The sequence below is a fragment of the Aspergillus saccharolyticus genome (genome assembly GCF_003184585.1).
Source record: "Aspergillus saccharolyticus JOP 1030-1 unplaced genomic scaffold BP01scaffold_7, whole genome shotgun sequence".
Classification (NCBI taxonomy): Eukaryota; Fungi; Ascomycota; class Eurotiomycetes; order Eurotiales; family Aspergillaceae; genus Aspergillus; species Aspergillus saccharolyticus.
In genome coordinates this window covers 861457-875417 of record NW_020290617.1, presented here as the reverse complement: position 1 = coordinate 875417, position 13961 = coordinate 861457, and the positions used below count along the sequence as shown (strand labels likewise).

Here is a 13961-nt window from a genome sequence, read left to right as displayed (position 1 = left end):
CCCGGTCCGCTATGCAGCAGTCGTTCAAGAGAATTTGTCCGATATGGGTCAGTTTGCATTGTTGCCAGCTGTTTCTCTCTGAGACCAAAAGGCCTAGTCCCTGTGCGGAGGTCTGGAAGGGAACTGAGTGCAGACCGATCATCGCTCGGGGGCTGATGGTTCGCCATAGGCCACACGTAGACGGTGGAAGCGGCGGATGAGCGTGGAGAGGCTGCACCGAATGGACTATTGAAGTAGGCCTGTCAAGGATATGCTTGCATTATACAAGCGTCCACCAGGCTGAGAGGACGGCCCGTGGGTACCTCGGATGGCAGAGAGGAAGAAGCGACAGGACGGAAGATCCTGAGATTGACGTATTTTCTCCCCGCGCCTCACACACGCTACTGTTCCAGTAAGTCCCTGCCCAGTACCTAACATTAGTGATGTCTTTTTAGAAGCCCTCGGAGGAAGTCACTGCTCGGTGGCAAGCTAGGGAACTTACCTCTACATTGGTTGATCCCCTCCGTCAAGGAATGTAGGCATAATCAGACGAACAAGAACCAACATCAACGCGTCATGACCTCCGCCTAGTCCGTCTGCCATCCAGATAAGCAAATGCCTGCTGTTGGATCCGAGGCGTGACGCCAAGTCAGCATACTGGAGGCGTATAGCATCTACCTTCGCAATTGCACCAATGGCTACTGCTCGGAAGGTATTGTAGATGGTGTGCTGACTCCTGCCAGCATTGGTTACATTGCATGGGCACGGAGTTGGATAGTTCAGTCGACAATGGTCTTGTGTATCGCCCTGCGAGTAATTCCGTCGAGCCTTGATATGCCCACCCTCTAAAACCAACTTGCGAGCTTCTGCCTGTGTCACCCAAGCGAGACAACTGAGCTGGCACTGGCCATTCACTGGAATAGCCGACTCCCCCACGGGATTCAGCATATCCATCTCGCCAAATGGGGGCCTTGCCCGCCACCCTTCCTCAACGTCACCCACGCCCGCCTTACCCAATCAAGTATGACGATGGTCCTATCCAGTTTGACTCATTCAATGAAGCGGACCCCGTGGCTGGGTGCCAGCAGGCATCATACCATCTCGGTTCTTTTCGTTCGTATTCCCTTGAGCAGCTGCCTCGAAGGCGTTGATCGGCGTCAATCCTCAAGCCCTATCCGTGGTTGCTCTGCGAGTTGTAGGCTATGCGATACAGTTTGAATGTCCGGTCGGATTGAGAGGATGGGCGTGATAGGACGATTTCCCTGGCCAAAACCTGGTGCCTTCTGCAGCGGTTTTCAGATACGGGCCGGCAGTTGGACTTGATGTCCGTGGCGTCCTCGATAGACAGTCCTTTCTGCGAGCGGAAAGAGATCCAGAATAATATTTCCAGGCAGCCTTTTGAGTCTGACCCCAATCCCGTCGAGTTGCACAAAGGAGCCAGATTTGACAGCAACCCAACCAACGAGGGCGGCCACGAGGAAAGAGAATGTGGAATATCAGCACCGTGTTCGCTCTCTTGTAGCAAAGCTGATTTACCTTGACAAGGTATCAGCCGCATCATGATTGACTGTAAGAGGGGCCGTTCAATTCAAGGAGGCCTCGAGGATAAGGTGGAGAGTGAAACACCACTAACATGAATCCGTGGAAGGGGTTCGTCTACAAACATTGAACCTGGATGTGCGACATTCAAGACCTGCCAATGATGAACTTCTTTGTCCTATAACTAGCGATAGTTCAGAGATCAGTGGGATCAACTCAAGGACACCCCAGTATTTTGAAGTCGCTTTGTTTTGGCTTTTCAATACTGCGAAGAACCAAGCCATTCACAAGTAAACTGGGAGGTACCGGCATACCCTCGGACCCGACGCTCCCGTCAAGTATGATGCTCCTACCTAGAACACGCGCTGTAGTAGTACCTGTGCATCCGTCACGGCATACTCGGTCTAATAATGAAGCTCAATTGCATATTAGCTTAGTCGCTGAAGAAAAGCTGCTACAGCTTGCATGAGCTATAGAACCGGATAGTCTCGGAAGGCTATTGCTGCCAGAACCGGCTGTCCGGTAAGAATGATCCGATGGGAAGGCTAATATGCAAAGTGATGATCGTAATCCGCATAACTTCTCATGTATTAGAGCCAGGATCCTGTCGAGGATCCATCCAATGGAGAAGTCTATCAAGGATCCCGGAAATTAAAGCCGAATGTTCTGGACTCGCCTCAAGTGCAGCTGCTGGATCAACAAAGAAGGTCGTCTAGCGGGGGCTTTGTTGTCAGTCCAAACCATAATATCGGCCGTCTGCAGCCCAAAACATGTCAGGACAGGCTTCCTTGCGGGAGCATGGACCAGAAAAGGTACTGTAATTATTCTGCAGTTGCACAGGAGCCTGCATCAGGAAAGGGTATCAGCCACTGGGACGGGTAAAGTCAACCGGCGAAAAGGATAGATCGCGTTCTAAATGTGAAGGACCGAAGCTGAGCATCGGTCGAGGGGCGCCAGTAGCGCAATTTGGTAGCGATGCGACTGAAGAGACAGGTCCAATCCAGTCCCACTTGGGTTAGAGAACTCGGTCTTCGATAAAGCCTTGTTTGAACCTTAACGTAGGCACCATCATGAATGAACGGGGGCTGCATCTTCTTCCAAGAAAAGGGACTGGGCTCGAGTCGAATCGGGGAGAAATCGAAGATGCAATGTATAACTATCAGTCAGAGTAACAATGACCCGTTTCCGTGTGGGCTCTCTGATTCGCGCAGAGATGTCCTAGAAACTGCCTAGTCAGCCCGATGAAGTCTTGGCCAAGTAGCTGGAACAGGCGCAAAGTTTTAAGGTTTGTTGTTTAGGTAGACTGTGTACACAGCCCAGTCCAGTCCACTGACTAGCACTCGAAGGCTATCCTCGGGGCCTTGTCGGCATTCGGGCCTTTTTGTTCCCCTTGTCAAAGGAACCGAGAGAGTCGGTTTCCTTCCTGCTTTACCTTGATTGAGACTTGGAGAATATGGCACTGTATTGGCACCGAATTGTAGTGGAGACCGACTTGGAATCGGGTGGTTGAACTTGATAACAACAATGGTGGTAGAGCAGAAGGTACTGAATACAAGCACCATGCCAGTGGCATGGTGCTAATCCCCTTTGGGCAACTCCATGCACGTGCAGTGCCATTTGGAAAGTACGGAGTAACTTAACTTACCTTCTGTAATTTTTCCGCTTTTGGCTTAGTGTCTCCAAAGGCTCATCTTGCTTCTGTAGAAGTTAACTAATGGTAAAGCAGGAGGTGGAAAATGCATCCTTACAATCACCCAAGTCCATCTTGATGAATTCTCTACTCCGTAGTTCTACTCTGGAAGCAGTGATCTTATTCTGGCACTTGTGTGAAATCAGATCATCTCCTTTGATTATGGATCCACCCCGCAGAGGATTATCCCAATCAACGGGCCTCTCCCCCAAACCTGGCTTGAGATGCAACGTCCTTTCGCGTCCCAAGCTTGCCTTGCGCCCTTCACCCCACCCCTGTTCAAGGTTACCATGGGATTCGCGCCGCATCCCGCGGGCACATCCTGCACGACATCCCCTCTACTATTAAGGACTGACTTTGTATTCTGGATTCACCGTCCTTCAATGGCTGGCTTGACTGGCTTTCACGCGAAAATCTCACTCGGACATTCTTCCAATGATGTCTTCTTGGCGGCTCATTTCAGCACTGTGCATATCACATCTGAACCAACTAGCTTCCTGCAGGTTCGGACGATCATCCAGCCACAGACCACTTCTCCCATTAGGATGAAAGAGAAGGAGATAGAGGGGGGAGGAAAAAGCAACCATTGAACAGAATATGCAGAGGGGGGGGGGGAAAATTTACCCCCCACTCCCGCGCAAAAATCATTCCTTTCCAGATACAGAGAATTCGACTAGGCTGTCTTACCTGGCGGTGGACCTGATCGTTTCTGGAAAAACATGCTGTGTGCAGCACATGTACGCTTCCCACCGAGAATTGGTAGGACTAGAAAGGGGTTGTTGAGGTTGAGGTACATGCGATTCGGTCAAAATATCCAATCAAATCATAACAGGCGTGTTATCCATGCTACTGCAGTCTATACCGGCTGCATATCTAAAATTAATGGCTCTTTCGGCGATGTCGGTGAGAGAACAAGCATCACGGATCATGGTCCTCAAAATCGACCGTTGGATCGAAATCTGACGATCGCCTGATCGTTTACTCATGCAAGAATCGCTGTTTTTTTCATGCTTTGAGTGTCTCGAGATCCTGAGGAAAGAACCATGAAGAGGCGGAGTTTTTTTTCAGCTAACTTCAATCCTTTCTTTTTTTCTAATTATTCTGGCAGACCAACCCTGACTTGCTATGGCCAGCTGGCATGGCATACGGAGTACATCGACCTTTCTTCGACGGTCCGGAAAGCTATTGGCTATCTGCATCTGCCCAAGCTCAGTAGTAGCATCGACAATCCCCATCATGGGGCTGGGGTCTGCACGAATTCCCGGGGCAATGATCGCCGCACATCGGTTCTAGTACCAGCTTATTTGGTCTTGCTGCACTCTGCCGTTCGTCGGGTGTTCACACACTAGGACAGCTGACTTCATCAGTAATGTTCTGTATGGAGTATAGAACAGTTCACCAATCAGGCTTCCAGTCGAACTGTGCCGAAGTTGGGGTTCATTCCGCACGGAGTTTGCAGCGCTAAATCTGCCTGGCCTTGGGCCAGAGAGATGTCACATGGAATCTGACCAATGCTCTGTGTTTCCAACGGTTTCTGACAGGGTCCAGCTTTGATTTTTCAAAACTTCTCCCTCTTTTCTTTTTTTTTTCTTTTTTTTTTTTTTTTTTCTTTTTTTTTTTTTTGGAAATAGTCTGGATGAGACGTCAATCTTTCCCTTGAAGGCCGCTGCTCTGTTTCTGATTGAGGGGTTTAGTTTCTTTCCTATTTCGTCCATCAAGTGAAAAAGAAACGACATTATTTTGTGGATGGAAACGTGTTGATTCGAAGACTGAAGGCACGCGCTCCGCAAGAGCAGGCAGACAACAAGTAGTATCAACAGTGACCCAAGCCAGAAGAGCAAGATCGACATGGATCACATCGCTCTTCAGGAATACATAATCATCTACTCAAAGGCTAAGTGCACCACCACCCATTGTAATTCACTCTTTCTTTATTCGAGACCGATTCGACGGCCAAGTTGGAACAAGGCAGGATTCTGGACCCTGACATGGTCTAGCTCAACAGCAAACTCGTGGCGAGGGTGGTATTTTGTTCTCAAGCTTAAATGGGCAAACCTGGAGCTTCAGGGCTTGTGCACAACGATCTTCTGCAGACCATTTCCGCCGCACATTTCTACCAGGGTTGCCCATTGGATGCCGTAAAGGGGCCAGCCTAAGTAGACAACGGAGATTGAAGTGCGCTTCTTGTTGTCTTGGTTGCCGTGAACAAAAGGAGGGACCGTGAGCGAGGCATCTCTATCCAACATTCAGAAAATCAATATCAAGCGAGTAGGCCCCTCGCAAATATTGTCGCCTCAGCCTTGCTCCTTTCCCTTAACCGTCGGCACCGGGATACGGTCTCAGCAAAGTTCGAACCTCTGAGTCTTTTGTCGGGCCTTCTATTTCATCTCCCGAGAAGCAGTTTCCTGCTGCTTCAACAATCGAAACTACTGACGTGAAATACCGACTTTCTGGGTCGACCGATCTACATATACATAGGGTTGCAGCTGAGAATGAAAGCCTGCATCAATTGATGCAAGATACTTCTTCTGCCTCTCGATGCGCACATTCCAGTAAGTCACAATGTTCTTGATTCCTGTTCTTGCATCGGGAGTCTCCCTGTCTCTGGCTTTCCTACCTCGAGTTCTCGCTCTGAAGTTCGGCCTTGGGACCTACACTTTTTCTCGGACCCGAGCCAGTGCCATTCTTGGTGATGCTTCTCATAGCCTTGACATGAGTCATGGAGATGTCACTGGCTGCATGAAACCTGCGAGTTTTTGTCTTGGAAGGCTTTCGTCGAGAGTTGCTCGACATCAGCAACAGGATTAATAGCAACAGGGCTGTATTGATCCCGTCCATTGTCTACGTCAATCCCATAATACCAATCAGAAAACTTGCCCACGACCCTCAGGTCTTCTTAGTCACTTGTCTCCAGAGGCATATGTATGAAGTTGCTCTCCTGTTGTCCTTTCTTCTTATTTTTCTTCTTCTTCATCTTCCCGTCCATGTTGTTTATTGCCATTATTGCTTTTAGCGTCCCTGCCGGCCGATAGTCTTTCTACCCTCTCTATTGTTTTACTTCCCAGGTCTTCTCCCGCTTTCTCTGGGCCTCATCGCCTATATTGTCTTTTGCAGGGAAACCGAGCGATAGGCCAGCTTCATGATTCTAACTCATACCTTTGATTATTTATCGTTGTCTGTCATCGTTGACTGTTAAAAGGTCCGTCTCACTGATAGATTTCAGTGCTATTGCCTCAGAGTTAGCACCCTCTTGCCACGCCAGGAAACTGAAGACAGACTATATTTCCGGGTAAGAGCGACGACCCTTTCCAACCGCGTGGTAGCAAGCCTCCTGGGGAGGCCTCACTAACAATACTAGTTGTCAGCAACGCTTACAAGGCTGCAGTATACCCCTGTGAAGAGTGTCATTTGAGCCTAGTTTTGACAGGGTCTTTTTGCCGCTGCTCAGTTTGGATTGACAATCAAATCGAAGACGCCCCAGGCACGAACCCGTCCTCAGGCGTGGTTTGATCAATCCTCAAAAGTTTATCCATCGATCTTTGGCAGTGGCTTCGTCTTCTCATTATAATCCTGTTCTTCTCTCTTACAGTTCTTCGCTGCGTCTTCTTTTACCCACTTCCCCTCCTCCTCCTCCTCCTCCTCCTCCTCCTCCTCCTCTTCTTCTTCTTCCTCTTCTTCTTCTTATTCTTTCAGCTTTGAGAGCTTGTCTATCTTTTGAGGTATTGCCGCTTTCTGTGGGAATCTATTTCCAAATGAATCATTGTAAGTGGTTCTGTCCTTATCATTCTCTGGCCCTGATTCGACTCCCTTGACCATCCTTACCCTGGCCAAAGTCCCGTCAATTTCAGGATGCGGCCGACTAGGTGGGCTCGTGACCTCGCCCCGGTTGCGAATGCTTCTGACAGCCGATCTACATCCGCCGGGGGTAGGAGTGACGTTGAGATCCTCTCTTTCGTTCTTTTTTCCCCTACACTTCAAGCTTCCATTTTGGTTACACAATTTTCAGAATGCTCGATTTCCTTGTACTGTTTCCTTGGCTGACAGGGTATGGAGTTGAACCCTTCTTCCCCCATGCTAGCCTGGCGGAAGCTAAATCTTCTTGTACCTTTTTCGTCAATTACTACTATTATTCATTTTTCATTTCTTTCCCCCCCCCCTTCCCAATTTTTCTCTTTTTTTCTTTTCCTTTCTTTAATTCTCGCTTTTTTTCTCTCACTTTTATGCAATTCCCCTCGCTATCGCGCGCGCTCTCTGACTCTTTTAAAAAAAACCATGTGGTTGTGGTGTTTCTCGACCCCTTCTCTTCTCTACCTCATCATGCTTTCCTCTATCTCTTGACCTCCCCGTTGGCATCCATTCTCAAAAAGCTACCCTACTAATCATGGGTTCATCATCAGCAACTCTTTTGCAAAATACCTTTCCACTAGATGGTCCCCTCAATAGTGACGGAGACTACGCTGGAGCGCAACGACCATTTTCTGGATCAACATCTTTTTCAATGGACGAAGACGAAAATAGCCGGAGAGGTGGCGCCGTTGGCCATCCTCTCGCGCAGCCTGTCTCAATACCTGCTACCAACGGTTTGCGATACAACACACAGCAGCCTGCACTGCAGGATGTACCGTAAGTTCAATCCTCTTTCAATTCAGACCATCCTCGTTCTCCACTTGTCCCGCTTGCAGCCACTGCACTAGTTACAGCATTCCCTTCTTGTCCAAACAGCTCGACTACCGAGCAGCGAGCTGTTCAACCCTCTGTGTTTCTGTTCTGCCTCTGCGGCCTCTTTGGATTAATCCTTGTTATCTTTTTTTTTTTTTTTCTGTCTGTTTTCTTTTCCTTTCCACCACGGCATGCTTGTCCGAATATTTGGTCATTTAGATTTTCTAATAACTTCTGATATTCCGTTTCGGCCTGTCATCCTTATTCCTTATTGCATCAAAAGTTGGGTTTGGTAGTTTGTCTCTTGCATAGTGCATGGGATGCTGCTCCCTGGTCGCATCACTGGACTCTTCGCATCGCTTCTGATACGTTTATACATGCCTTGCAATCATGATGCGTTGGAAGCCAATGAGTTATACTTGGCCTTTCTTTTCTTCTATGTTATTTTGGCCCTCATTGCCACTATTCTCTCAAGACTTTCCCACACCTCCTCGCAGACACAGCAACATGACTAAATGAGTTCGCAGCTTCGCAACGTCGCCAACCATGATTATGAGCCCCACTGACTCGTGCTCTGGTTTGTTCCCAACCACTCTAGCTATTCTTTTTGTTGTAGCTGGCCGAACCCCCGCTAACAGGAGGGATTTCTGATACTAGAGACCTTCTCATCCGCATCTAATTCTATTTACTCACATTCTCCTGGGCTATCCTATGATCGGATGTCAGATTTCAGGTCACATCGGATGCCTCCTGCGCTGTAAGTCTGCCTTCTACTTGCATGGAAGGTTATCGCCAACATGAGTTGATTGATAAGAAAATTCCGGGATCCATATAGTCAGCCACCGACCAACATGTCGCCATCGCAAGCCACCGCAGTTTCAGTAGGCAGATCTGATAGTTACTCAGGCTATGCACTTCACCGCGGAACATTCCCACCACTGTCTGCCTTGCCCGAAATGGGCAGGCTCCCTCCGTATACCACAACCCCAAGAGTCCTCGATGGGTCCGTCGAACGCTCGCTCTTCGGGCAGTCGGCGAACCTACTAATGGATCCAGTCCAACGTTTAGCGCAGCCGATGGCAGATGCGCCTCCATTTCATGAGACGAACGTCATTCACCCCATTATCTCTGGCAGTCAATCGATTAGACCTGAGATACAGGCGAAGATCCACAAAGGATTCTTCCAAGTGGACGAGAAATGGACCTGCTATCGCCGTAACTACTTTTCGGTCTCATGTTCATTTTCCTTGTGCCCGATGCCGCACGGCCCGCTCTACTTGAAGTTCTCGGAGCAATCAACGGCGGAGCGCATTCTGTCATTCTCCATGTCTATCTCGGCAATAGTCAACGCACAATGCGGGGAGCCGCGAGAGCTGGTACAGCACACTCCGAAGCGAGACAAACAGTCGGAAAGAAAACCAGGCAAGATCGTGCTTCAGCCATGCCAAACTTCTCCGCTAGCCTTAAGCCATGCTGGGGCATCCAGCAGCAGTCCCCACGGCTACTCACTGACATCACAATCGGCCGGAATACCCATGGAGTATGCCTCCACGTACACTGGGGCCCCACAGCCGTCACAGCCCCCAACCCAACACACTTTTGAACGCATTCAGTTTCAGAAAGCAACGGCAAACAACGGCAAGCGACGGGCTCAACAGCAATATTACAATCTGGTGGTAGAGCTATATGCACAGGTATCGCATCCGGTGGGCGGAACTGAGACTCAATGGTACAAGATTGCTCGACGGCTTTCACATCCAATGGTCGTCCGCGGTCGCTCTCCAGGTCATTACAAAGATGGCCGACGGGATAGCTCAACGAGCATGGGTCCAGACGGAGGAAGTGGTGGCTCGGGCGACGGCACCGGAGGGGCTGTCCTACCCCCGGGCATTGGACAGGCTGCACGGTCTCACTTGACCTTGATGCCGTACGACTCTTCACACCGTAGCGGTCCGCATTACGCTAGACCAGACTACCATCAAATGACAGCGGCCGACCAGTCACCGCTCAGTGAGAGCCCGCATATATCGTCATCTTCGTCATCAGCGTTTGACCTGGGGCTCATCACGGACACGATGGATCCCATGGATTCGATGAAAAGTACCTCCAGTATGGATTCTTACCAAGACCCTGGTTTCAATGTCCTGAATAATCGAAAGCCCAGCAGCCAGTATCGTCACCATTTGCCGTCCTTTGATTATGACTCTATCACTAAGAACAGCGATGAATCTGCTAACGGATATACGGAGACCTATGACCCGATGGTCTCGTTCGTGTCGAACGACCAGCATGATTCGCCGCATTATATGAAACACTCATCACGCATAGCCCCAAATCTCTTCCACCTTTCTACAAGCAGTGGGTATGATCCCATATACTCGACTCGCGGCAGCGATGGCAGTTCGTATGGTCGCTTCCCAAATTCTCAGAGTCTGTGCGCTTAATCACCGGCTTGTTTGGCTTGACCCTACCACTCCCTTGATGCTACTCTCCTCCGAGCTTATGAAACTTGGCCTGCTGTCTGGTGGATCCCTTTTGCCTCTTGGACCTCCATTAACATTTCTCCTCTCACACCCGCAACTTCCGTTTATTGGTTGCTTGATCATTCAGTCTGCCTTAGGGATCTCTTTGCCCTCTCATCATAGCCTAGGCAGGATCAAAATTAAGTAAACCAGTTTCTCTCCTTCTTCACTCGCTGCCCAGCCCTTGCCTTTTTTTTTTCTTTTCTTTTCTACTTCTCTTTTATTCTGTGTGAACCATTGTCACTTATTTATTTTGGTAAAAAAGGAAAAGATTTTCGGATGCTTGCGAGGTGGCCTACCCGGAGTCTTCTATGTGTTCGATATAGACTGATAGCTTAAGGTTATTGATTTACTTCATATAGCGGCAGCAAGCGAAATTGTACTTACCGGTACAAATGCTGACGTCTGTATGCGGTTCTGAGTTCCTTTCTACGAAATTTTGATGAGTACCTTTGCTCACGCTTCGCCTCTAACTTAGTCTTTTTATGTCTCTTCTCCTCTTTCTTCATTGAATGAGGTATCTGTATCTTATGAGTCCCATTACGGATCATCCGCAAGGAGTAGTAAGCCAGCATTTTGGCCGGATGGGTGGCGAGGGTAATCAAACCAGGGAGACCAAAATCCACCCCACGATAAGAACCCGATAATGAGCACTGCAACTGCAAGGGAAACCTTAGAAACAGGGAATGTGTAACCTTCGTAGCCTAACATTTAGCTCTGACCGGGGTCAGAATCTCTCCGATGTTGCCCATTTGAGACTCATTGGAGAGTTGCCGCCGCTGTCAGGCCAACCTAATAATGCATGTCAAACCGACATGGGTGGGATGAAGAGGGGCAGGGAGTAGGAGGCTAGATTGCCCAGACCCAGAGGGGTTTTAAAAAAAAATTAAATAAATAAAGAGAGAGAGAGAGAGAGAGAGAGAAAGCAAACCACAAAGAAAAAAAACACGAGAATTGATCCATACTCAAAGAAGCAAATGGACAAGATCACCTCTGGGCGAGGCATTCGGGGTTCAATGGCAAAGTGGACATCTCTGGTTTAGCATCCGTTTGTGATAGGAGGCGGGGAAGGGTCTGCATCTCGGTCGAGAAGGGCTGGACTGAGTTCCATCCACTTGCCTCTCTCCTCTTTCCCAACGTCTATCGATGAGCCCGTGGACCTGGTGGTGTAGATGGGATTGGACGACTGGGAGAGAGTGAAAAAAAAAAAACAAGAAAGGAGAGAAACAACAGCAATAGGAACATCGGAGGCAAGAGAAGGGATCGTGAGGGGGCAGAGTTAGACGAACTCTGTCAGCCCCCGATAATGAGGATGAGGAAGATCGAAGTCAGCAAGCTTTTAATTTTTCCCCTTGATGTGTATTATTCTTATCATACAGCAAATGTTGTAGCATTGAGTGAATCTACAATATACAATATACACCACCACCTTACTATACAGTTGTGTCCTTTGTGTACATACAGTCCAATAGATGGCACCTGCCAAGTTTGACGGCCGGCCACCTACCGGTAGGTCAGTTACTGCTTACTGTCCGGAGCTCAGGATTCTCTAACCTCCTCTTCCGCCTCTGGGTTCTATTTCTCCACCAGCATTTTCTTTTTCGTCTTTTCTTTGTTCGTCTGCATCTTCTTTCTTTTGTTGTTCTTGTGGCTGTGGCTGCTGCTGCTGTTGTTGTTGTTGTTGTTGTTGTTGGGAGAAGTTAGTGAAGTGGGGTGAATTATCCTTCCTAACGTACTATAACGGATAGCACTTCTTCATCTTCGTCCTCAATCTGTTTGGCTCGCTAAATGTGGCTTTGACTTGCAACAATTTCCTTTCTTGCTTTTCCCAGCCTGGTCCATCACCTTTGGAGTTCTGTCCAGCCCAGTCCCGTCTTTCGGCTCTCAATTAACCGATCGATCTGCACAGTCCAGGATGCTTCACTATCCACGGCTGCAAATGACAAGACTGGAGCAACGTCAAAAAAGGAACATGCGACTAACGCGATGATCATCCACCAGTGCGTTCCATGATCGACCGGACATACATTAGACCGCTGATTTTAATCACGTTAGGAAGCCCGCATCTTCCAAGCGCTTTGCTCCTACCCCCCCTCCGTCCCGCCTTGACCTTCAAGGCTTAGCGCTCCTCTCAAGCCTAGCACGGTACGATGCAGCTCCCACGCTGAATGGATGTCAGATACCGGTACCGATACTTGGACTATACTGCTTTCTATGGGGTGCTTGCTGGCTGGCTGCTGCCTCCACCGCCGCTCTCGGCACGTTCCGGTGCCGTTCCAGACGATCTCATTATTTTTGAGTATCCCTTGGGCTGGCTGTACTGGAGTTACAGTAGGCGGTCTGCTGATGCGGACATGGCGGCTTGAGCTTCATCCACTTCCCGAATAGTTTATGTCTCTGAATGGTGGTTTCACATGTGGATCAGAATAAGAGATGAATTCTGTTTCATTCCTGCTAAGAATTGTGGAGAAAGGTCTAGGAAGGCAGATTTCGATATCCTGTTCTCCTCTCGTCAATCTGGTTCCCAACCACATATGCTTGAGTCCGGTCCCTCATCTAAGTTAGCTTCAGCACCCACGACTCAGTAGTCCTTTTTAGGACCACATGCAGCTGATCTAGCCTTTATGGCTCGGAACATCATAAGAGTTCACATTATTCCGATTCGATTGTCTCTTCCAGTGGCTTATCGATTTTCAACGGTGGCAAGTGGGGATGCCGTGGCTACCGGAGCCAGACAATCTCGACGCAATGAAGCTTCCCTAGAATAGCCCACCATGCACGTCGTACAAGGAAGCAGGGAGGAAGAAAGGAAAAAGTCCTGAGGTAATAACGATCAGCTCCGGGCCTTGCGAGCCACCGAGACGAGGACCATTGGTGAACAACGGTAAAGACAAAGATTACTTGCTGGAGAGGAACAGCGCCCGACATGAGCGCCGCTTTGCTCTAAGTCACGACACTTATCCGGCGCGTGGTGTGACTGTCGGGTTCAATCCTTCGTCGATTTCACCGCATCATCTCGATTCCAGAGCAAGGTATGAAACCTATCGTCTTGCACAATTCTGACCAACGGTCAGTGTGGCGGCTACTGCCACTTTAGAACTACCCGTCTATTACGGAGAAGCGACAATACCGACAATACCTCATCCCATGGATCGTCTAGGGCGGATCATGTGGAAAATAGGGGGCTCTCGGCCAACTGCATGCAACAAGATCCCAGGAAACATCTGAAGCAGAGATCCCTTGTGGCCAGTATGTCCGTTGATCCGGTCTGATTTCGGCCTAGGGGTGTCGAATCCGAGACCATGGGCCACGGCCGGTTGACATTCCTGAAAGGAAGGGGAAAAAAACCCACCATGCACACCCCTTGTGTGTATACGCTGGTTTCTGCATCAACATTGGCCTCAATTAAATAGTCTCGTTGTGGTGTTGGCGAGGCGGGCAAGTCCCAAACCTTCTGGGATCAGACCCTGGATGCGCACTTCGTTCACTTGGTGACTGCATCATGGACCATTTTGCTGCGTATGGTATTTGTGCATTAAGGCTTCATTTTATTCGACTTATCAAGTGCAGTT

At 49.1% G+C, this 13961-nt stretch overlaps 4 protein-coding genes across 4 annotated transcripts; 1 reads left to right on the top strand and 3 right to left on the bottom strand.

Moving 5' to 3' along the window:
- Positions 1–289: 289 nt before the first annotated feature.
- On the bottom strand, positions 290–1041 carry BP01DRAFT_220119 (uncharacterized protein). The gene is made up of 2 exons (XM_025571134.1): positions 482–1041; positions 290–410 (listed from the first exon to the last, which is right to left on the bottom strand). The coding sequence occupies exon 1, from the start codon at positions 931–933 to the stop codon at positions 484–486; it is 450 nt and encodes a 149-aa protein (XP_025433591.1). The 5' UTR covers positions 934–1041; the 3' UTR covers positions 290–410; positions 482–483.
- On the bottom strand, positions 1042–1990 carry BP01DRAFT_220101 (uncharacterized protein). The gene is made up of 2 exons (XM_025571133.1): positions 1613–1990; positions 1042–1515 (listed from the first exon to the last, which is right to left on the bottom strand). The coding sequence occupies exons 1-2, from the start codon at positions 1800–1802 to the stop codon at positions 1151–1153; spliced, it is 555 nt and encodes a 184-aa protein (XP_025433590.1). The 5' UTR covers positions 1803–1990; the 3' UTR covers positions 1042–1150.
- A 3281-nt stretch (positions 1991–5271) lies between these two features.
- BP01DRAFT_364004 (uncharacterized protein) lies at positions 5272–6046 on the bottom strand (the record flags this gene model as incomplete). The annotated part of the gene is made up of 2 exons (XM_025576303.1): positions 5272–5443; positions 5826–6046. 2 exons carry the CDS (start codon positions 6044–6046, stop codon positions 5272–5274), a joined length of 393 nt encoding a protein of 130 aa, XP_025433589.1.
- Positions 6047–8586: 2540 nt separating this feature from the next.
- BP01DRAFT_372360 (NDT80 / PhoG like DNA-binding family protein) lies at positions 8587–10311 on the top strand (the record flags this gene model as incomplete). Its single annotated transcript, XM_025576725.1, has 2 exons — positions 8587–8624; positions 8703–10311. 2 exons carry the CDS (start codon positions 8587–8589, stop codon positions 10309–10311), a joined length of 1647 nt encoding a protein of 548 aa, XP_025433588.1.
- Positions 10312–13961: the final 3650 nt, after the last annotated feature.